Here is a 23,030-nt window from a genome sequence, read left to right as displayed (position 1 = left end):
ACTTGTTCCTGCACACTCCTGTTCAGATGGTTAAAAGAAAGCCACCTTTCCATGGGTTACAGGAAACACATATTTTTCTATTTGTAAAATGTTCTGATCATGTAAAACAGTCATGGTGTAAAAAGTAAACCATCAGTCTTATTAACATAAACTGTTTAAGCCACAGCTAGCTGTGAGTGGCATTTGTGTTAAGCAGCTACAAGGGTTGGACAATGAAACTGAAACACCTGGTTTTAGACCACAATAATTTATTAGTATGGTGTAGGGCCTCCTTTTGCAGCCAATACAGCGTCTATTCGTCTTGGGAATGAAATATACAAGTCCTGCACTGTGGTCAGAGGGATTTTAAGCCATTCTTCTTGCAGGATAGTGGCCAGGTCACTAGAGTTGAGGTGCACATTTAATTCTGCCGTGATTTGGGCAGCCGTGGTTTTATGTTTTTTGGATACAATCCGGGTTAGCACCCGAACATCCCTTTCAGACAGCTTCATCTTGCGTCCACAGTTAATCCTGTTGGATGTGGTTCATCCTTCTTGGTGGTATGCTGACATTACCCTGGATACCGTGGCTCTTGATACATCACAAAGACTTGCTGTCTTGGTCACAAATGCGCCAGCAAGACGTGCACCAACAATTTGTCCTCTTTTGAACTCTGGTATGTCACCCATAATGTTGTGTGCATTTCAATATTTTGAGCTAAACTGTGCTCTTACCCTGCTAATTGAACCTTCACACTCTGCTCTTACTGGTGTAATGTGCAATCAATGAAGACTGGCTACCAGGCTGGTCTAATTTAGCCATGAAACCTCCCACACTAAAATGACATGTGTTTCAGTTTCATTGTCCAACCCCTGTATGTGCAGGTTGGCTATGTTTGCAGATAACTCGACTAATTAAGCAACTAATATCAGGTTGTTATACTTGTGTTAATCTATCAAAATACTGAAATTGTCACAGAATTATTCTATATTTAAAATTATATTTCTGTCATAGTTTTTACCATTGTTTTAAGTGTAATAAAAAGATGTCCATCAGTTTCTTACCACCTCTTACCCATTCCTGGGAAGCAACTTTTAGAGAACTCATATATTGCCGCTGCTGCCAATGTTTCAAGAGCTAGGCTAACTCTAGCATTAAGTTAGGTTTAAACAAGTGCTTAAATATGGATAGTTTAAAAACCAGTGGTTACATTTAAATTGATTTGCAGAATACTGCAACAGTCACCTAGCTATTATGGTACAATCTACTTCCATTTTCAGGGTTGTCATCTGGCTGGAATTAGACTTTAGTGAATGGGAAATTATTAAATTGGCTTGTATAAGCAGCCTTATTTACACTGGGACAACCTACGACAAATTCTGCTCTTGAACAGTCTCATAACAATAGCTGTAGTTGTTGTCTTCGGTAACAAACTGAGGATATTTGAAAGAGGCTTTTTTTTTTAGATGGCTTTCCATTTATTTCAGCAGAATATTTTAACAACCACTGCAAAAAGTTATTATTGTTCATGCTTCTATTTTTTAATACCTAAGATATAAAGCTATGCCCTTATTGGTAGATACTTTGTCCTATGTATTTTGAAAACACATCCCATATGTTTGTGTCACAGCTTCCTAATGTGAAAATGATTCGTGTTTACAGTCCAATGAAACCTATTACACACTATGAGTGGCTAAATGTGGCAAACATTTAATGTTTATTTAAAAGTGCTATGACAGTAAAAAAAAAACAATGACACAATTACATGATCACACATGTTCATTCTGATAAATTTTATTTGTATTGAAGAGAATTTATAATTAAATCCCATGCTCAGTGTATGTAGAAATATAACAACCAGAATTTAAAAAAATAAGTTGGCAAATATTCACATTTTTTTTGTGCACAAAACAATGAGCAATGTTGGCCATTGAGATGCAAAGGATTCTACTTATTTTTACCCAATATTAAATAAAAATAAATTACCAACAGCATATATGCATATTTAAAAAGAGAGGTTTTCTTATTATAAGCAAAAAAACCACAAACCTATAACACACACCTGTTCATTTATCTTCTGCCTACAAATATAAAGTGGTCAAAGAAAAAAACAACTTGGAAATTTTACAATTTTTTAAATTCAATCCAAAATTTCACCAAATCCCATTAACACACATATTTCACACATGAGGTTTACACGCTGGTGTTTTCACTGACGTAAGGCACAACTAGTGGTCAGCAAATATCATATCAATAACATCTATCCATCAGTGTTTCCTTTGGATTTTTTTTCCTATTCCACTGTGGAGACTTTCCAACAATGGAAAACCCAATGTTAGTGTATGACTTTGCAAGTTTCATCTACTGGAACAGCATCAACATCATTTTAATAGTCATAAGGAAATTGAAATAGCTTACGACATATTGTTTATTTTCTGATTAGATAACAATAGACCTAAGGAGACGAAAGCACATGACGACATCCCTGGGAATCGGTGGACTGATCTTATTGCCATCCAGTCGGAGGTAACGTAGTCTTGGCACGCTTTCATTTACTGAGTCATCCAGAGGATCAACCGAAATGGGACACACGCTGGAGCCATTCACACCTGGAAAGAAACAAGTAGAAATTGTGTAAGACATTTAGATATATTTTCTAAATAACAATCCTTTAGACTCCAAAAACATTTTTTTATTTTATTGAAGTAAAACATACTAGCAATCTTGTTGTGGTCAAGGTATAGGTGTTCAAGGCCTGAGGGAATAACTGGAACCTCTGTCAGTTGATTGTGAGACAGCTGCAGGTCCAAGATGCTGGAGATATTAAAAATATCTTTCGGAACACCACCGCTGCCAAGCTTGTTGTAGTTGAGCCTCAGAAATGCCACTTTGGGCAAACCTTTGAAGTAGTCAGCAGGAATCTTTTCAATGTTGTTACCATCAAGGAAAAGCTGGGTGGTGCTGGGTGGCAGTCCAAGGGGCATGCTTCTCAGCTGATTCTTGGCTAGATTGATCTGAACCAGGTTGGTAAGACCTTTTAGGCTCACTTCAGTGACAGCATCATCCATCAGCTTGTTCCCCTGGAGATCCAGCAAGTTTAGCTTATCCAGACCAACAAATGTGCCGGCAGGAATCTTGGAGATGCGATTGCGAGAGAGGCGCAGATGCTCAAGGCTGACTGGCAGTGGAGATGGCACAGTGGACAGGAGGTTGTCATCCATATACAGGTGAGCCAGATGTTCCATTCCACCTAGGACACCTTCTCCTACTCCGTCACTCGTAATTTTGTTGCGGTTTAGGTTCACCCAGCGCAGCTGTGTTGCATTCTGGAGTGCATCTGATGGCACTGTTTCAATCAGATTGTTTTGCAGATAGAGATACCACGTATAAGGGGGAATATTAGGGATACTCTTCAGCCCTTTGCTGTCACAATAAACTGCTCGAGGGAAGTTTTGAGGGCAGTTGCACTCCTTCGGGCAGGCTTGGATCTGGGCAAGGAGGTCCTCATAAGGCATGTCCTGGCTGATGGCTAGTGTTACCAGGCACAAAACACTGAAAAGCTTTCGGTGGGCAGCCATGTCGACCTGTTTGAAAGAGAACATAAGATTATTTTATTGCAGTCAAACAAAGATAATTAGGATACCATAATAAACAAAATGTTACTAATTTAGTTGCTTGTGAGCAATCGAATCTTCTTTAAGGACTTGACTGACAAGAGTTTCAATAAGGCAGTTGATGCTGTATAAACAAATAAAATGTACAAATAACATTGCCAGTATCAGATACAGCATCAGTTAAGTGTCAAAAGCAGCAAACTGTGTCTAAATGTGTCTGGTTCTCCTACTGTTTTTACTGTATCTGTCAAAGACAGAGATCAAGAGACAGGATGCAGAGACAGGTCAACTTTAATTGCATTAGACGAGCCCAATTAAGGCTTGGCCTCGCAGAAGCAAGATGTTCCTCGTTCAGTTGTAATTGGGAAAACATACTAAAAAGCTCACTTCACAACTTTCTTCACATGCTTCAGAACAGCTGATGTAATGAAACATGCAAATAATGACATATCAATTTGTAGGGACTAGAGAAAGCAAATACAAAAGAACTGATGAAGAAGCATTAAAAGCAAAAATCACAAGAGGAATGAACAATATCTAGAGGAGGTCTTGTCATCTCCTGTCAGTCCTCCTCTTTAAATTTCCACTTGATACGTCTCAGCTAACATCTGGTGCTTGTTTAAATTCTTGATGTGCTCCAGGTTTGTCTGGAACTCATTTTGCGTAGGCAAAGCTTTTCCATGGGTAAGCCCACATCAAAGACAAAGCTGAATCACCTCCTTTCAGAGTTGTGCCTGTGGTTACAAAGGCTAAAGCTTTTGACCATTATTTAGTACACAAGATGTGGCAATATGGGAGAAATGTAATTCAATCGAGCATCAATGGACCTGGTAGACAAAACACCAACTACAAACGGAATAAAACAATACGTTTTAAAGTATGTCATTCTAATAAACATCTTCACCTATAATCATATGGAAGCGTGACTAATCTCTTTCATTCTAGAAGCTCTTCTTACCTTTGGTTCTCTGTTTCTTTTTGCAGCGTCCTTCCTGAGCAAATGATTAAGCGTGGTCTAAAATGACAGGGATGCTCGTCTTACTTCCCTGTATTTGTACCACAGCCTGTTTCATTCGACATGTGCCAACCTGTCACTCAGGATGACCTTAAAGCCGTTCTTACCCAATTTGATGGCCCAAACAAGAGGGGTCATAATCTTCTAGAGTTGTTTAGGTGAAGTATTTTTAGTTCTTAGAGACATGGCCCACTTTGCTTAAATGTACTTACATTGCTAATGTCCACATGGACAGCCCATTCTCCCCATGCTGCCATGACTGATCTTAACAAATAAATCCAGTGTCCTTTATCAACCTTTGAGCTAAATTTGTGCATCAATTGTTGAGAGTGCAATCACTTACTCTGCAATTACTCTGCAAGTTACAAAGTTTACCTGCTTACCGACAACAGGAGACACAAACTGTCTAATCACAAAATCGGTATAATCGATAGAGATATCTTTCACCAAACATGAAAGTGAATTAAATAGTTTAAGTATTTTTCAACAAGAGGCCATGTCTGCCAGGACTGTGAGCACAGAATATCATCATCAATGCAAAAGGTAAACTTGAGTAAAATAAATTAACTGTAAATAATATCATATAGAATGTCTGTATCTACCAGCCATTGCATCATTTGCAATAGCTGTCAATAAATTTGCTTCTTTTCTGTTTTTTCTTTCCATAAAAGGTAAACCTGGTCCAGTAATTATGTGTCTTTCCTAGACAGTCATTGAAGAAGATATTGCTTCAATATACTAAACCACTTCACTGAAGCTGTGAGATCAAACATCAGTTTTTGTAAGGGCATGTGTGTGCCAAGACCTTTTGCACATACAACAACAATGAACCATAGTTTACTTAAAATCTGAGGGGGCCGCATAGAGACAATGAAGAGGCTTACATCAGTTGGGACAGGGCCCTGTTTGAGCAGATTTGAGAAACCTCACCAACTACAGGAGCCCATCCCTGCACCCTGAGAAGAATCCTCGCTCACGGGTCCCGGTGGCCGTGACGTCTGTAGTCAAAATTCTTTGAGTTGAAGCATCTGAAGGACACCATCAACCCAGACATCCTCACCCAGCTCATAGATGACTGCACCTCAGCTGACCTGTCTGTGAAACTCTTGAAGTATGCAGAAGACACCACTGTTATTGGTCTGATCCAGGACAGAGATGAGTCTGAATATAGACAGAAGGTGGTTCGGCTGGTCCACTGGTGCGGTCAGAACCACCTGGAACTTAACTTGTTCAAGACAGCTGAGATGATGGTAGACTTATGGAGAACACACCCCACACTATCACCTCTCACCATCCTCACCAACACTGTGTCTGCTGTGGATCAGTTCTGTTTCCTAGGATCCACCCTTTCTCAGGATCTGATTGGTCCTCACACATGGGCACTATTCATAAGAAGGCCAGGAGAAACTGGACTCCCTGTGGCAACTCAAGAAGTACTGCCTGTTTTGTGCACATCCATCTCTGTATAGTTTGACTCATCCACAAAACAGAACAGGTCCAAACTACAACAAACAATTAGGTCTGCAGAGAGGCCCAACCTTCTATTCCAGGCCTTGTATAGATCAAGGAGTCAGGAAAATGACAACTAACATCTCTGCAGATACCACATATCCTGCAAACAAACTGTTTAAGACTTTTACCTTCAAGTCGGCTCTACAGGACACTGCAAAAAACAGCCGCCACAGAGAGAGTTTCTTCAGGCTGTCTCTCTGATGAACACTTCACAGTCATGTGCCCAGATTGATAGCATGCATACTTGTGCTAATTTAACCATGTCTTTCTTGTTTGTAAACACACTGTATATATACAGGGGTTGGACAATGAAACTGAAACACCTGTCATTTTAGTGTGGGAGGTTTCATGGCTAAATTGGAGCAGCCTGGTAACCAGTCTTCATTGATTGCACATTGCACCAGTAAGAGCAGAGTGTGAAGGTTCAATTAGCAGGGTAAGAGCACAGTTTTGCTCAAAATATTGAAATGCACACAACATTATGGGTGACATACCAGAGTTCAAAAGAGGACAAATTGTTGGTGCACGTCTTGCTGGCGCATCTGTGACCAAGACAGTAAGTCTTTGTGATGTATCAAGAGCCACGGTATCCAGGGTAATGTCAGCATACTACCAAGAAAGACGAACCACATCCAACAGGATTAACTGTGGACGCAAGAGGAAGCTGTCTGAAAGGGATGTTCAGGTGCTAACCCGAATTGTATCCAAAAAACATAAAACCACGGCTGCCCAAATCACGGCAGAATTAAATGTGCACCTCAACTCTCCTGTTTCCACCAGAACTGTCCGTCGGGAGCTCCACAGGGTCAATATACACGGCCGGGCTGCTATAGCCAAACCTTTGGTCACTCATGCCAATGCCAAACGTCGGTTTCAATGGTGCAAGGAGCGCAAATCTTGGGCTGCGGATAATGTGAAACCTGTATTGTTCTCTGATGAGTCCACCTTTACTGTTTTCCCCACATCCGAGAGAGTTACGGTGTGGAGAAGCCCCAAAGAAGCGTACCACCCAGACTGTTGCATGCCCAGAGTGAAGCATGGGGGTGGATCAGTGATGGTTTGGGCTGCCATATCATGGCATTGCCTTGGCCCAATACTTGTGCTAGATGGGCGCGTCACTGCCAAGGACTACCGAACCATTCTTGAGGACCATGTGCATCCAATGGTTCAAACATTGTATCCTGCAGGCGGTGCCGTGTATCAGGATGACAATGCACCAATACACACAGCAAGACTGGTGAAAGATTGGTTTGATGAACATGAAAGTGAAGTTGAACATCTCCCATGGCCTGCACAGTCACCAGATCTAAATATTATTGAGCCACTTTGGGGTGTTTTGGAGGAGCGAGTCAGGAAACGTTTCCTCCACCAGTATCACGTAGTGACCTGGCCACTATCCTGCAAGAAGAATGGCTTAAAATCCCTCTGACCACTGTACAGGACTTGTATATGTCATTCCCAAGACGAATTGACGCTGTATTGGCCGCAAAAGGAGGCCCTGCACCATACTAATAAATTATTGTGGTCTAAAACCAGGTGTTTCAGTTTCATTGTCCAACCCCTGTACATATTTAATTTCTTTTTTCCATTTTATACTCTGGACAAAAAGTGTCTTCGTTGAGAACAAGTGGAACCAAAGTCAAATTCCTTGTTTGTGTGCAGCAATTAAACTTATTCTGCTCATCAGCAGATGACCTCTCATACTGAACCTGGTTCTGCTAAAAGTTTTTTCCTGTTCAGATGGATTGGCGCCTCCGTACTGGCACTGCATGCTTGGTTAGGATGATAATTGCTGCAAAGTAAGTGACTCAATGCGTTCTGTAGTGCTCTCTATGATACGTAGCTTTGTATCAGTTGCCGTTTAAGGATTTGGATTGAACAGGAATGTATGTAACTGGATCTGATTTGATCTGCAATAATTTATTAAAATGAGCTGGATTGATTTGAACTGAAATCAGGCTAAATTGGTTTATATATAATTCATAGGGCTTGGAGCAGTTTTACTTGTAAAGTGCTTCAGATGACATCAGTTTTAAACAGGCCCTAAATAAGCTGAATTCAATTAGATATTGCTTTATTTTTTACAGTTGCAAAGTTTTATTTTTTTTTGATCAAAGATAATGAAGTCTAAATTTAAAATATTATCTGAATGTGGAAAAGATAAAGGCTATAGGACTGAGGCCACATTAAAGTGTACGAGATTTTGCCACAGGCATACAATGCAAATTGTTTTGCAGAAGCCAGTTAACATCAGTATTACTGGCCTTTCAGCATGCAGGCATGAAACTGTGCTAATTTCTGACGATGACAGCAAAGGCTCAAATGCAACAAGATAATCCTTGTCAACTTGTGAGGATAGAAGCAATGCTTATCCAAGATCAGCAGTGTAAGCTCATTAGAGTTCCTCCGGTGCTTCTCACAGAGTATGTACATTGATAATTGCTCTACAAAAATTCGAGAGATTGCATAAGGGATCAATAATCCAAAATTGGATTTCCTTAATAAATTAACAGATTTTTATATAGTAAACAACTATAGAGGGTTTTACTTAATCAATACACAGATAAATGAAATGAATAGTTTTTTATTTGTCTCGATAGTCGCACAATGATCAACAAATTAGGGGTAATGTGATAATAAAAATCGCACCTAAGAAGATTCTGATACTTTCTTGAATTGGGGAATCAAACAACCACTCATCTGATTATTATCTACTTTAACACTGTTAAGGTTAGCTTGAAGCTAATCCTCCATCCTCCCTGCTGTGTGATGGCATTAGTTTGCTGCTGGCAAATTTCACTCTTAAAGTTTTCATATTAATGGTTTTATGAGTTGCAGTAAAGGAAATGGTTGACCCTTAGAATGATGGCTTTTTTTCTTACTGCATTTGCTACAGATAACTTAGAACTGATTTGCATGCAGCTGAGCTGCAGCACATGGCCCATGTGTAACCTGAATGCTGAGAATATGTTTTCACTTAGATTTCCAATCCCACTGATCCCACTAATCAAAAGCAATGCCGGGATGGATTGAGGATCAGTTAGGTTGTTCATCAGATAATCTTTAGCAGTGTTTAAACACTACAAGGTGTCAGGAATGTGCATTAAATGCAAAAACCTAAAAAGAACTGCTTCAACTGACACCATATCTGACCAAAAAATACATTTGTGAGCAAGATTTTCTGCTGAACGATGAGTCAGGGCTTTGCAATGTCTGTAAAATGAAACACATGTTTACTGAAAACAAATGCTGGCAACGATGTGCCTGAGAAAACTGAAGAGAAACACATGCTGAGGATTCTCATAGTGCTAATTTCCTGCCAGAGTCTTTTACACTGAACCAGTTATTATAATTACCCAACAGCCTTCATGTGCATAGAATGAGTTTGCAGAACTGTATCCAGTTTATCCCTTTACTGAAATACACCCCATCAGTTTGAAACTGTAGACGTTTGTTAGCTTGGATCAGTATATCCACAGTTGAGACAAGGGGTGAATTACACTGATCCATGTTTTTTGGAAACTTCTCAATGGCAGGTTTGTAAAGTTAACTAAGTTGAGTGTAACTGTTTTTTAAATATATGTATAAAAACAACCTACAATGCATGATATTTAGATTTGTATATTTCAAATTTGGTCAAGAGATTTTATGTCTTGCCTGTAAGTTTGACAAAAATGTCAGAACAGGACAAACAAAATAAAGAATAATATCAGTCCAATCCTATTTAAATCATCATGAAAAATTAACTCTATCATTTTGCTTGATTTATCACAGGATAAGAAAACTAACATTTTTACCTGCTTTTCCAGCTGAAGTGAGGAATATGCTTGCAGCCAGGTGAGGTTGGCTAATATGCCTCTCCAGAGATTCTCTCTGATGATTGTCCTCTTCCACAGCAGTCAGTGATTGGAGCTTAGTTGCTGTTGTTAGATTTTCTTTGTGCAACACCTTGTGCACCGGGTCAACCGAGTACATAGAGCACGTGTTGTCGACGGGAGGATGACTATGAGCTGGGATGTCCTTTCAGAAATGGTCATTTAACTTTTTCTACCAGCCCAGCAGTTTTTCTCCCACCTCTTTCACTTTTTATTCTAAAATCTTCAGCCCTCAGTTGGCTCTAGAGAGATAAAGTGCTGGAACCCCACCCAACCAAACCATTTGTTTTTTTACAGAAGGTATGTGTTTGACCCATAACTCTGGGGGATGGGTGCAAGGCCAGATCAAGGCTCATTTTAGTGGACAGGCCTTAGGGTGTGATATTAGGCGGACAGGTAAGGTTGCAGAGGAGCTCCACACCCTTCTTTTGTCACAACCTAAGGGTATTTTTTTGTATTTTTGCCCCCAAATTTTAAAGTAGAAACCTTTTTGCCAAAGCCATTCTTCAGATAGAATTCTTTCTCTATAAAAAACTTTAAACCACTGTTAAGGATTGGCATTGGGGTCCATTATTAAAAAGTAGACCTTTTTGTAAATCTTGCAACAGCTATTATTGAAGCGCCTTTTGATTCAGATTGATTTTCAGATTTCCGTCTTTTTAAATTCTCACCCACTATCTACTATCATGAATCTGATAAAACTGAAATAAAGCTCAGCTGGCCTACTAGAATTTCCTGACGATTGTTTTTTGCATCCTTTAGCCAAAGCCACAGTTTGCAGATCGGTAGCAAAGAACGAAAGGGATCTAATTGTTCAAAATTATGAGTCAGAAAAATCTGACTGAATTACACACATCAAAAGTATAGGCTCTTGAGTGACATCCCATTCCTAATCCTTGGAGGTCAATTTGATGTCGCCCTATGCTTTGTAGCTATGACCTTTTTACACATCTTTATGGGATATGTTGTAAAATAAACTATTTCCATGCCTTAAATCATAACAGTGACCTTTCTTTTTTTACATAATTGACATTGACAAGACAATGACATAAAAACAAACTTGCTATTTATATACATTCATAGAGGGTGGCTTAAAAATGACATTATTCATTTTAGGCCAAGGAGAGGAAAAGTTAAACAAATGAAAATACTAAAAGATAATAAAAGCCTTCAAGTAATAAAAGAAGATAATATAGGTGATCACAGAAGAACAAAGTGAAAGGGAATCTGGAATGAAAAGAGTGAACAGATGAGAGACACAATAGAGGGACACAGAAAACGAGTGCAAACAGGGAGAACAGCTGGAGATGATCTGGAATGAAGGATAAACTTTGAAGTTGGGCTGCAATGCTACAAGAGCTGATTGTATGTTCACTCACTGTCTGAAGTGGGAAGATTTAAGGCTTACTGCTTCATGAAGGACTTTATTGTCTAGCCACAGACAGCAGTAGCTTTATTCTAGGATTCTAAATAGGGGCAACAAAAGAGGGAGAGGTACGGAATTACCCTTGATTAAGAATTGGTGCAAATGACTTCATAAAAACATGTGAAATGTAGAAAAAGTTGTTAAAGCAAACATGTAGCATGATGTAACGATTATGGGAGTGTGGAGACTGCAGATTTGGTTTACCACCTGACTGGTATTAGGTGTCGTGATTATTATTATGAATATATTATTTAATATTAGTATTTTAATATCTTATTAAATAATAATTTGGTCTGTTAAGTGTTGTCCGGTGAATACCATCCTAATACGGCAGCGGTATTAGGAGAATAGTGAAAGGTATGAGCCAAGGACTAACGTTAGTGAACAGCAAAGCTCTGCATACACATGGTATAAATCCACACAATTTCTTATAATACAAGAATTTATTAACAAAAATAAGTCAACTCCAAGTCAAACATATTTTTTAATCAACAAACTCTTTACTATACTAGAACAATCCAACTAAACTACCAAGCAGAATGAAAGAATAAGGAATACCAACTATATACAATATGAACAACTGAATCATAGATGGTTGAAAACCATGACCAATAAAGTGATGCGACGTTACCATTCAATGTTATTTATGTTTGAGAATCAAGGATTATTCTCAGGAATCCGGAAATGAAGTTAAGTGTGTCTTAGAATTTAGACAATAATTGGTATACATTCAAACAACTATTCACAATGCAAGATCAGATAAAACATTATTTTAATAAAAATAATAATTTATAGAATGATTTGCTGAATAAAACCAACCTTCTAATGACTAATTCTCAATGGTGTTTAATTAGTTGCCTTTATTTAGTACAATAATATTTTAGGAAATGTAATTTTCAATAAGAACCAAACCTTTCTGGATAAATGAGTCTTAATTGATTTCATTAACTGCCTTTATTTAGTGAAATAATATCTAGTATTTTCCTAGATTGGAAGCTAAATAATTTTTTAGGATAAATGATTCTTAATGGAGTCATAAGATGGTGGTCATAAATCACGTGTTACCTTAGCTGATAGCGGTTGAAGCTAAGAAAAGAAGCTAATAGCGTGTTATCATCCCTTTAAAATCAAACATGTACCTTAAAAATACCATAAAAAAAAAAAAATTACATAAATAAAAGGATCAAAATGCATAACGGCGCATTTGGCTATTGACGGCGCGTTATGGCTGATCTGTGACAAACCACCCTTTAAATAAAGTTTGTCTTAACTTTAAAAACACAATGCAGAACACATCATAGCTGATGAAATAGTCTGCTAACACTTAGCTGAGTTTTCCCAACACAAACAAAAACCAAATATCATGAAACAAACATTATTTTCATTATTTCATTCTAAACTAATTTTCTTTGCCCAAACACTACCTCATTTGTGAACTGTGCTGAGGAAAAGCACTTTGCAGCAATTTCAGTGGCCCGGTGCGGCAGAGTAGCTCTTGCTACCTGGACATGCATGCAGGAAGGCGTGCAATGTTGCGTTCCCGATGCCTTCTTCTTCAGGCCTTGGGGGAAAATGCGCTTCAATTAGGGCTGCTCCTGGAGGCCTTAGAAGAAAAGTCAAGCCATGCTTGTCTTGTTACATCCTTTTTATGAATGAATACTGGGTACTCGAACAGCAATTCATTATTTAGTTTTGTTCATATGATCGGCGTGATCATAGTTACCTTTGGATCCAAGTTGAAGAGTTATGTCTGCTCCCTGGAAGGAGACATTTGCGTGTTGTTTCCCTCCATCTGGTTCTCTTGCTGGAAATCCGTGTGGTAAAGGCCGCCATGTTGGAACACGGCATTTTTGTTCAAACAGTTACGTCACAGGGAGTCAGCTATTACTCCTTCTCCTTCTGGGGAGATCATTTTGCACTTATCTGGTCTAGTACAGACCGAAGGTTTTGGAATCATTATATAACTTTTTGAGAATCAGCAATGTTTAAATTAGGCAGTTCAAAGTTTTCTGCTATGTCAACACACTTTTGTTGCATATGCTTAGTTATAATAAACATTTTTAATTTTTATCATTTGATAACAGTATTGTGCTTATGTTGTTATTTTAATAACATGCTGATTCAGGCACAGGGAACATCCTGAAAATTGTCTTATCTTACCACATGAGTACAAAATATAACTAGGATGAGCAAGAAAATATATTGATATAATGCATGCATCAAGTATTTATAATGGCAAGGAACATTAATACAGAAAAAAGTGTTACCGCAAAAGCTGTAAAGTACTGCTAAACCGCAGTATCTTTGGGTGCTAGTAGCAACATTTTGTACACTAATCAGTGTTGTGCATGATAACTTGTACTGAATGCAAGAAGAAAAATAAATCTGGACATGAGTTATTGAACATTTATTACCTATTACAAGTATACAAAGGATGAAACGTTAAGCACAATGGCAATGTATATTACTTATTGTTTGCTTCAAAAAGTTATTTTCATGTACAGTAGGCATTTTGTTTATCAAAACAAAACAGTTATTGGGCTTCAAGCTGTTGATAAAAAAAAGGTTCAATTTGAAGCAGTTCACAACATTGGTATTTTCCTTTTAACCACTTTAATACATTCAAGTTGTTAAAATATGGCTGCTATGAATCTGCTCAGATATTTCACATTTCCTAACATTACATACTGAAATCTGAGAATGTACTTTTATCTTGATTGTGCTATATATTATTAACATACAGACAAGGAACATAACAGATTACAAAATTACTCTATGACTAAACTATAACATTGGAGAAAGTATGACATTCCAATGTGTTTATATTCGGCATATTTATATACAAAGTTGGAATGTTTAAAGTGTGTGTGTCCTTTTTTATTATATTTCCAAAGAAATTACATTTCTTGTTTGAATGTATATTTTGAAAGATGCATTACAAATGCATTTTTAAGAATAAAAATTGTAACAGCAGACAAATTAAGATGAGAATTATGAAAAATATTTCATAGTTGCATAATGCTTGTAAGACGTGCAGAGACATACGAAAGGATTTACTTGAAATGATCTAAATCCAGAAAGCTTTGGGTTGAAGTTGTCATGGCAGCAGATGGCGGACTCCTAGACTGGATGGAGGTCCTTATTCAAACATGATATCCGAAGCTTGACGCAGGCAGTTTGCAGATTCGGGGGGAATATCGCTGTACGTGATGATGTTGGCATCCAGACGCAGATGCTTGAGACGTGAATAGTTCAGGGGTCCTGTGAACTTGCAGAAACTCGCTAGATCAAACTCTGTGGATGAACCAAAACGGTTGATAAACATTACACATATTGCCTTTAAAACTTGTAATCTTTCTATACTTTATTTATGGTCAATATAGTTATGGCTGTATATTATCATTATCAACCTATTAAAAGCTTTGTGTAGTGGTTTAAATAGTTTTATCAAAACATTGACTTTGGAAGATAGACTGACTGTATCTGTAGCTGCTAATTTTGACAGGATTTACTTAAGATTATTTGTTGAATATTTGGCCATCTCAAGATCCAAACCAAAATACCTCTGATTGATATGATTTCAATCACTTATTCCCGTCATCTCACAGTTGACTCTAAAATTTGTTTAAATCATTGGTTGAAAGCAAGTATGAAAAATCCCCATGGTGTGTTCAATATGATGTATCGTTGGTGCAAACTATCCTTTGCAGACCTGAAAAAGATGGGTATGAAACAACTAAAACTGCAAAATATGAAATGGCAAGGAGAAAAAAGGAAAAACACTCATCCCTTCAGTCAAGACAAGCAAGTGTAAGTCTGTTTCCTGGCGGTTTCTTGATCCAACATGTTCTGCTTTAATCACTTGGTAACATGACTATCCTGATCACTATTAATGAAGAAACCCTTTTACTCTTTTGTGATTTTACACTGAAATGGCTAAATTAACCTGTTATTTCCAAGAAAATAAACTCTATCTTTTCAAGATGATACTATTAAAACATAAACTTTGCAAGACAAACATCACTACCTTGAGATAATGTCATAACAATATATTTTTAAAAATTGTCTTTCTTGGGTTCTGTAATTGCCAATACATTGAAGTAATTTGCAAAACCTTTATTAGCTCATGACTCTCTAAAGCAGTGGTGTCCAAACGTTTTGCACCACAGTCTGAAAACCTTTGCTATCTGTATCTGTTCCCGGCCCAAGTCTGTTTTTGACTTACTGTGACATTAAAATAAAAGTAATAAAACATGGCAAATAAAAGAAAAATACTGAGTTGTACCAAATGTTTTTCCATTTAAGAATATAGAAACTTTTCATGGAACATCTCATCCCAAAACATTGCAAAAAGAGTCCATCTGTATCAGCTTCATTTGCTGGGGGTCCAAATTTGACCAATTCTAGGAAGGAGGCCCACTACCTCACTTCAATAAAGACTCGCTTTTATGCACAAGCTTTCTTTTGTGTTTGTTTTCCACCTTCTCAAACCCCTAGACGATCATAGCAGATAGCAGCTCACATCGAGACAGGAACAGCTGGAGGTTTCTTCCATATAAAAAACAGATAATCAATCGGTGGAGAATTTGCTAAACTGTTTAGGGGATGTCAAACTGTGGATGAAGCTTAACTTTATGTGTCTAAATGAAACCAATATTGAGGTGATTCACTTTGGTTAATCTGACCTGCTGACAGAATGTAGCAGCTTATGGGTCCTCTTGCCTCATTTGATTGTGACTACCTTTATCATTTGAGGTTGATTAACAAAATTAAGCTCTATATGCCCTTGAAAGTGTCATTCATGCTTGTATTACCACTAGACTGGACTACTTCAACTCCATATATAGTGGGATCAGCCACTATATAGGAGTTTTTGTTTTTGCTTTTGCTATATTGTCTTTTCTATCCTAACTGTGACATCGTGTTTTGTTGGTTATTGCTTTTATCATTTTAATATTTTTATTTTACCTGTGAAGCACATTGGTCACTCTATTTTGTGTAACTGTGCTATATAAATAAATATTGACTTACTGATTGATTGACTTTGTGTTGTCACATTTGATACGGTTCTGATGGTACACAGTAAAGCCATCCTCCAAACCTATTCACCGTAGATCTTATTCAGTAATGATTGCTCTTGTTCTGATATCTTTCTTTGGATATTGGCAGCCTAGGGTAAAGAAAATACTACTACTATTTATGTGTTTCGTTGACAACATTTAACTAATAGCCAGTCCTTAATTCTTGGCTAAAATGGAGTTGGATGTCCTTTATTGGTTTCTGGAATTTCTTTTATCATTCTGCACTAAAATATGTATAATTTCTGAGTATAAACTTACTGTTGATCTCATTGGCCTGAAGGTAGAGCTGCTCCAGCTGCTCGTTGATCTCAGGAATCGACTTGAGTTTGTTGAAGGAGAGGTCCAGCTCCAAGAGTGAAGTGACATTGAATGCTCCAGCAGGAATCCCAGAGTCCTCCAGGTTGTTGTGGGATACCCTCAGGTATCGGAGGGAGGGTAGTTTTTTCAGATACCCTGCTCCGATTTTATCAATATCATTATAATCAGCATAGAGGATTTCCAGTGAACTAGGGACTCCTGCTGGCAGCTTTCTCAGCTTGTTATGGCTCACGTCCAATGACAGCAGCTTCTTCGGGCCTTTGAATGCATCTGTGATGGCTTCAGAGGTTAGCTCGTTGTGCTGAAGACTAACGGAGGTCAAATTCACCTTGTCAGTCAAGAGTCCAGAGGGAAACTTGGACAACTTGTTGTTCATCATCTTTAGCTCTTCAAGAAACTTTGAGGGAGGGATGGCTGGTTCTGTTATGTTGTTGAAGCTGAAGAATAACTTCTCCAAGGCTGTCAGTTTGTCAATTGTGCCCTTTTCTATCTTGGCATTGGTTATCTGATTGTGATCAAGCACCAGCCAGCGCAGGGTATCAGTAACATTATCAAAAACTCCTGCCTTGATCTCTTCAATCAAGTTGTTCTGGAGATACAGGTACTTGATCCCAGATGGAACTATAGGGACAAACCTTAGCTTGCGGTTATCACAATACATTGCACTTGGAAAATTGATTGGGCAATCACACTCTTTATTGCAGTTTGGTCCTGATGGCCCAAGCATTGAAACAGGCTGGTAGTCATAGTCATCATACTGGCACAGGGCAAGGTTGGCCAGAAGTACAAAGAGGGTCACATGGAGAGGAAACATGGCTTCTGTGGACAGGAAAAGGAAAACATGAAGCTGGCAAAAAACATGATAAGGTTACATTAACCAGAAACAAGAAAAGTAAAACTCGTAACCTAAGTAACATTTATTGAAACCCGTCTTGTGCAGGTGAATATCAATAAATATGAATTGTCTTGAAAAGGTTTTCTATTTCAGTAAATCAATTCGAAGTGTGAAGCTAATTTTATAGATTCATTTCACAGTGATATATTTCAAGGATTTATGAATTAGAGTTAAACATTATTTAAAAGACCTTTTAATTGAATTGTGTTATGGCCATGCTGTGGCCTACAGATACTAAGGGAGGTTTCCGACTTGACCAGAGTCCATCAGACATCAGTCAGTTACACCCTCAGCAAGGAGGGTAAGCCACAAAAGGTCATTACCAAAGAAGCTGGCAGTTTACAGAGTGCTGTATCCAAGCATTTTTATAGAAAGTTGAGTGGAAGAATAAAGTAGAATAGAAAAAAGATTGGGATGATTGTAAAGAAAATTCCATTAAAGAGTTTGGAGGAGACTGCAAATAGAGTCAGTGTTTCAAGAACCACTACACACAGTTGACCTTGGACATGGACTACAACCTGGGCTTCATTAACACCACAGAAGAGCCACAGACTGATTACCTTAAATGCCACTCTGCAATAGTGCATTGGAGGCCTGATCAAATATTGATGCATATACTGTACAGTATACAAGCCTACTTTTTAGGCCAATTTTTCTGCATTTGAAAAATCATTTTTTGAATTTTATTATTAGTATTATGTAAGACAAAAGAAGAAAAGAAGATTATGTAATATTGTAATCTTCTAATAAACTGAATTTTGTTTTTTTAAATTAGCTGTAGGCTATGATAAATAAAATTAACAACAAAACAATATTTAAAGTACATCAGTGTGTAATGAATCTATAAATTAGTTTCACTCTGATCATATTGCTGAAATAAATTCATGTTTTGATATTCTAATTTATTGAGACACTGTAGAATGAAGTTTAGCAGGGAAAATAGGCATTTCTATAAGTTTGGTTTTGACAATTCGTTTAATTGTGAAAGTTATAGCAATTAACAATAAAACATGAGGAAATAAAGAAACACAACCTTTTTGTCAGTGATGAGAAAAGGTGTCATACCTGCACAACATACACAGTGGCCACACCCACTCTTCTGTGTTTTTTATAGTCATATGCCTCCACATGCAAACCAGTTGGGAACTTGTAATTCTTGAACACCGTCATAAAGCCACATAATTGTATCTGAATTCTAAATAAAACTAAATAAATCAAGAATGTATCAGAAGTGAACAAACTCTGTTCATGCAAATGTTCATTGGCTTTTATTCTATCTAACTTTTAAAAACATTAATATATATAATGTCATATATATATATATATATATATATATATATATATATAAGACAATCAAAAAACAAAGCAAAATGTTTTGTTTAACATGAAAAATGCACAAAGTCAAGCCTGCAGATAATGTATTCCTAGACTGATTAATTCCAGACCCATGGAAAAGGCAGAAAGACTCTGGATCCAAGAATGAGGAATTACTCTTTAAAGTCGGAAAAAGGCATGGTAAAACCTCATGAACTTGTACATTTTACACCATGCTACCAAAATGCAAATCATCAAACTTGTAGGAGTCATTTTCCGTACTGGTAAAGTTATTTTGTGCCTTCTCTGTTGCAGCACCATCCCATGCCCTGCAGCCCCAGTACTTCCATCCGGAAAACAGGATTAAAGAAGAATATTTAAAGAGGAAATCTCAAATCCGTGCAAGCTTACCTGTGCTTCTCTTTTTTTTTGAGTGAAGGGCCAGGAGGTAAGAACAATGTGATGTTCAAAAACTAGAAGTCTCTGGAGAAAATCAGAGAGAAAGCAAAGAAGGGGAGGAGTGACGGGAATTGATGGAGAAACAGAAGGCGAAAGGGGAGGGAAAGGGAGAAGATGGGAGGCTCGATGTACGGGAGTCAGGGCGTGATCAGTAGGAATGTAAGAGTGGATCATCATCATCAAGAAATACTGCTGTTAAATAATCAAGTGCAGGTGCAACAATTAATATTTAAAAGTTTCTCTTAAATTAACCTATAATTTTTCAAAACTCCTTATACACTTATAAGTCCTCTCCGCTTCAGTTATTCGTTCATGTTTGGAAGCAAAAACAAATCCTGCAGTCTGAGGGGCTGGTTGTGGAAAAATGTAGACAAGGAGAAGAAGTTCTGTGGAAAAAAATGGTAAAATGATCTCTGGCCAGTTTGCAACCCAGATGCTGCTTCTCAACAAGAATAAATTAATCTACAGTCTGCATGCCAGGCTTTGGAAAATCTGACAAAGAAAGGAAATAGAAACAGCAAGGGAAGACTTTCATAAGACCTGAGGCAAACATTTCTTCTTTCTCTTTTGAAAAGAAAAAATATTCACTATAAGTTAAAGCAAATCCAATTGATCCCATATGTGTGAGCCTTCTGCATGATACTTCTCACCATTAGCCCTGAATGTTTCTTTTAAACTTACTTAAAATCTGTTGAATAGTTTTTGTAAAAGAGGCAGAATTATTGTCAAAACAATAAGCAATAAAGGTAAGTGCGGTGGTCAAAAATGTCTCTGTTTTATTGTGAGTTGATTTTTTGCACAACATCAGTGGATACTGACAACTGACACCTGGATCTAATTGGTCTCAGTGCTGTCCGGTACTCTACTCGCATAACATTCTCAGACCCCTCTTATCATCTGTGGAAAACTTACATTCCTCTGATTCTTGCTCAGCATTCAGTCACTTGCAAAGCTTATCATCCCACTTGAACCTTTCCACACTTTATCACATTAAAACCACAAACTTCAATGTGACCAACACAAAGAAGTACATACATTTTATTTTCATTTTTATTTGCATTCCATTTACTCTGATACCCCTAGTTAAAATCTGGTGCAACCAAGGGCCTTTTGAAGTTACCTAATTAGTAAACAGTCAACGTTATAGTCATAGTTTAATCTCAGTATAAATAAATTTCAATTCTGTGGAGGCCTCAAAGGTTTGATAGAGAATGCTAGTATACAAACAGCATCACAAAACTAAGAAACACAGCAGAGAGGGGAAATTGAAATTGAATAATTTAATTAAGGATCAGATCATGAAAACAAGATGCCAAGCTTTGAACATCTCACATCTCACTCTTCAATCAAACATCTGAAAATGAAAAGAGTATGGCACAACTCCAGACCTTACCAAAACATGGCTGTCCACCTAAATTGACAGACTGGTAAAAGAGCATTAATAAAAGAAGCTGACAAGAGGCCCATGGTAACTCTGGAGAAGCTGCAGAGATTCACAGCTCAGGTGAGAAATCTTTTAAAAGATGAAATTGTAAAAAAAAAAAAAAAAAGCCACAAGAAATCCTGGCTAAAGTTTGCGACAAGCCATATGAGGAACACAGCAAACTTAAATGAAGCTGCTCTGGTCAGATCTTTTGTCCTCAGAAAGGTCCCTCTTGTAAATGAGATCCTGGATCTCATAATAAATGAATAAATAAATAAATAAAGCTTAAATAAAATAAAAACAGGCACACAATGTACGGCAGAAAACTTACAAAGCACATCATCCTAGATCCAGGATGCCAACCATTAAACTTGGTGGTGGCAGCATCATGTTGTGGGGATGCTTCTCTTGATCATGAACTGGAAAGCTGGTCAGAGAGGGAACAAGATTTTATGTTGTGAAATGGGGATATTTTGTATGAAATCTACCTCTTAAATGTAAATGTTTTAGAAGTATAGGGGGGAAATTTGTGGATAATTGCATTTACAACAGTGGTGAATCAGCAACACCCTCATTAGGCTCTGACAGGACCCCTGGATGAAAAATAAAAGAATTATATCTTTCTTGAGACCTTTATTCATCAGTAGCTGGACAGGAAGAAGAGCAGAGAGAGAAGGGGAAGACATGCAGTAAATTGCCCAGGACAGGGAATCGAACTCTGCATCGAGAACTGTAGCTTCCATATATGGTGCACCTGCTATACCACTGAGCCAACATTCACCACAATCCACCATTATTTTTCAATCAATTTTGTAATTTTTGTAAAAGATTTATTGGCTTAACTTCAACTTGTTCTCAGCTCTCTTTCTGTGGATTTGAAAAAATGTCATAGTTTCTAGAATAAATTTACTCACTGCACTTACATAGTTTAGGTATTTACAATCTACTTCCTGCAGTTCTCATTCGAAAAATCAGAATAAACTTGGAAAGTGTACTTGATTTAAGCTTAAGTTTGTAAGTTAAATAAATGTCCAGGTGGAAGATACACGTGTTTCTGTTATATGAAAATCTAATTATATAGTTGCTTGAAACAGCTAATAACTCTAACCAGTCATCCTGAACCTAGGAAGTAAAATTTGGACCATAAAACTGAACTAGATTTTTACAACGCTAAAATGCTGTATTAAATTAATATAAACCAAGCTAAAAGCTTTATGCATGATGATTCCTATTACATCTCACAGTTAATCAGTTGATATTAAACTTTTGATTAGACATAAAGTATAAAAATCACCATAGCCCTAAGCCCATATCTGCAAAAATGCCAAATAACTACTCCTTAAAATGTGCTATGGAAATAAACTGTTTTTACTAGGTTAAGACACAGTTTATGCTTCTGTCACTTCATGTCAGCACAGCCACAAATATTTATTTCCTTGAGGTTGCTGTGTTTTTACCTCCGTTACTGGTAGTATTTAGTGTGATCACACACATAAATTGTTCCAGGGACAAAAACCCGACATGTCGTCAGTTTTGCTAGGTCACATTGTCTCTTTCTGAATGTCTCAAGATTTGAGTCTTAGTCTGTAATTCTTTCCATTGGACCAGATTCCAGACACTAACATTTAATTGTGTTTTCTTAGTACTCAGGTTATTACTTAAGCAAAGTCAAAGTTATAATGCCAGGTAAAACAATTTTATGTTTGATGTTGATTTTTTAATCTATATATATTATGCACCATAACAAATGCTTGTCTCTATGTACTGTGAATAAGTATTTGACCCCCTTTGCTTTACATCTAAATGTTTGAGATAATCACATAATTTCTAATACCAAACAAAGGTAACCTGAGTACATAGAAAATGCAGTTAAGGCATGCAAACCTACCAGATCCTATGTGAAAAAGTAAATGCCCCCTAAGTCTAAAAACTGGAAGCACCCTTAGCGGCAGCAACGGCCATCAAGCATTCTCAATATCTGACAGTGATTCTGTTACATTGCTGTTGAGGAACTGGTCCATTCCAGCACCTAGTCCAGTCCACAACCTTCATTTTGTTGCATTTATGAGCCAATCAGAGGTGGACCTGCAGGTGTGCTTTGGGTCATTGTCTTGCTGCA

General features: G+C 37.5%; 2 protein-coding genes across 4 annotated transcripts; both read right to left on the bottom strand.

The window, feature by feature from the left end:
• Nucleotides 1–1,757: 1,757 nt before the first annotated feature.
• On the bottom strand, nt 1,758–10,214 carry kera (keratocan). Of its 3 annotated transcripts, none has more exons than XM_047389256.1 (3): nt 9,918–10,214; nt 2,696–3,563; nt 1,758–2,588 (listed from the first exon to the last, which is right to left on the bottom strand). In XM_047389256.1, the coding sequence occupies exons 2-3, from the start codon at nt 3,555–3,557 to the stop codon at nt 2,419–2,421; spliced, it is 1,032 nt and encodes a 343-aa protein (XP_047245212.1). In that variant the 5' UTR covers nt 3,558–3,563; nt 9,918–10,214; the 3' UTR covers nt 1,758–2,418. The 3 variants fall into 3 exon arrangements, with proteins under 3 accessions (XP_047245212.1, XP_047245210.1, XP_047245211.1); XM_047389254.1 differs by lacking the exon at nt 9,918–10,214 and adding an exon at nt 6,249–6,503; XM_047389255.1 differs by lacking the exon at nt 9,918–10,214 and adding an exon at nt 4,552–4,625.
• Nucleotides 10,215–13,813: 3,599 nt separating this feature from the next.
• On the bottom strand, nt 13,814–19,597 carry lum (lumican). Its single transcript, XM_047389170.1, has 3 exons — nt 19,441–19,597; nt 16,761–17,639; nt 13,814–14,715 (listed from the first exon to the last, which is right to left on the bottom strand). The coding sequence occupies exons 2-3, from the start codon at nt 17,632–17,634 to the stop codon at nt 14,561–14,563; spliced, it is 1,029 nt and encodes a 342-aa protein (XP_047245126.1). The 5' UTR covers nt 17,635–17,639; nt 19,441–19,597; the 3' UTR covers nt 13,814–14,560.
• Between the last annotated feature and the right edge of the window lie 3,433 nt (nt 19,598–23,030).

Source organism: Girardinichthys multiradiatus, chromosome 17 (genome assembly GCF_021462225.1).
Source record: "Girardinichthys multiradiatus isolate DD_20200921_A chromosome 17, DD_fGirMul_XY1, whole genome shotgun sequence".
Taxonomy (NCBI): Eukaryota; Metazoa; Chordata; class Actinopteri; order Cyprinodontiformes; family Goodeidae; genus Girardinichthys; species Girardinichthys multiradiatus.
This window is presented reverse-complemented; position numbering and strand designations above follow the sequence as displayed.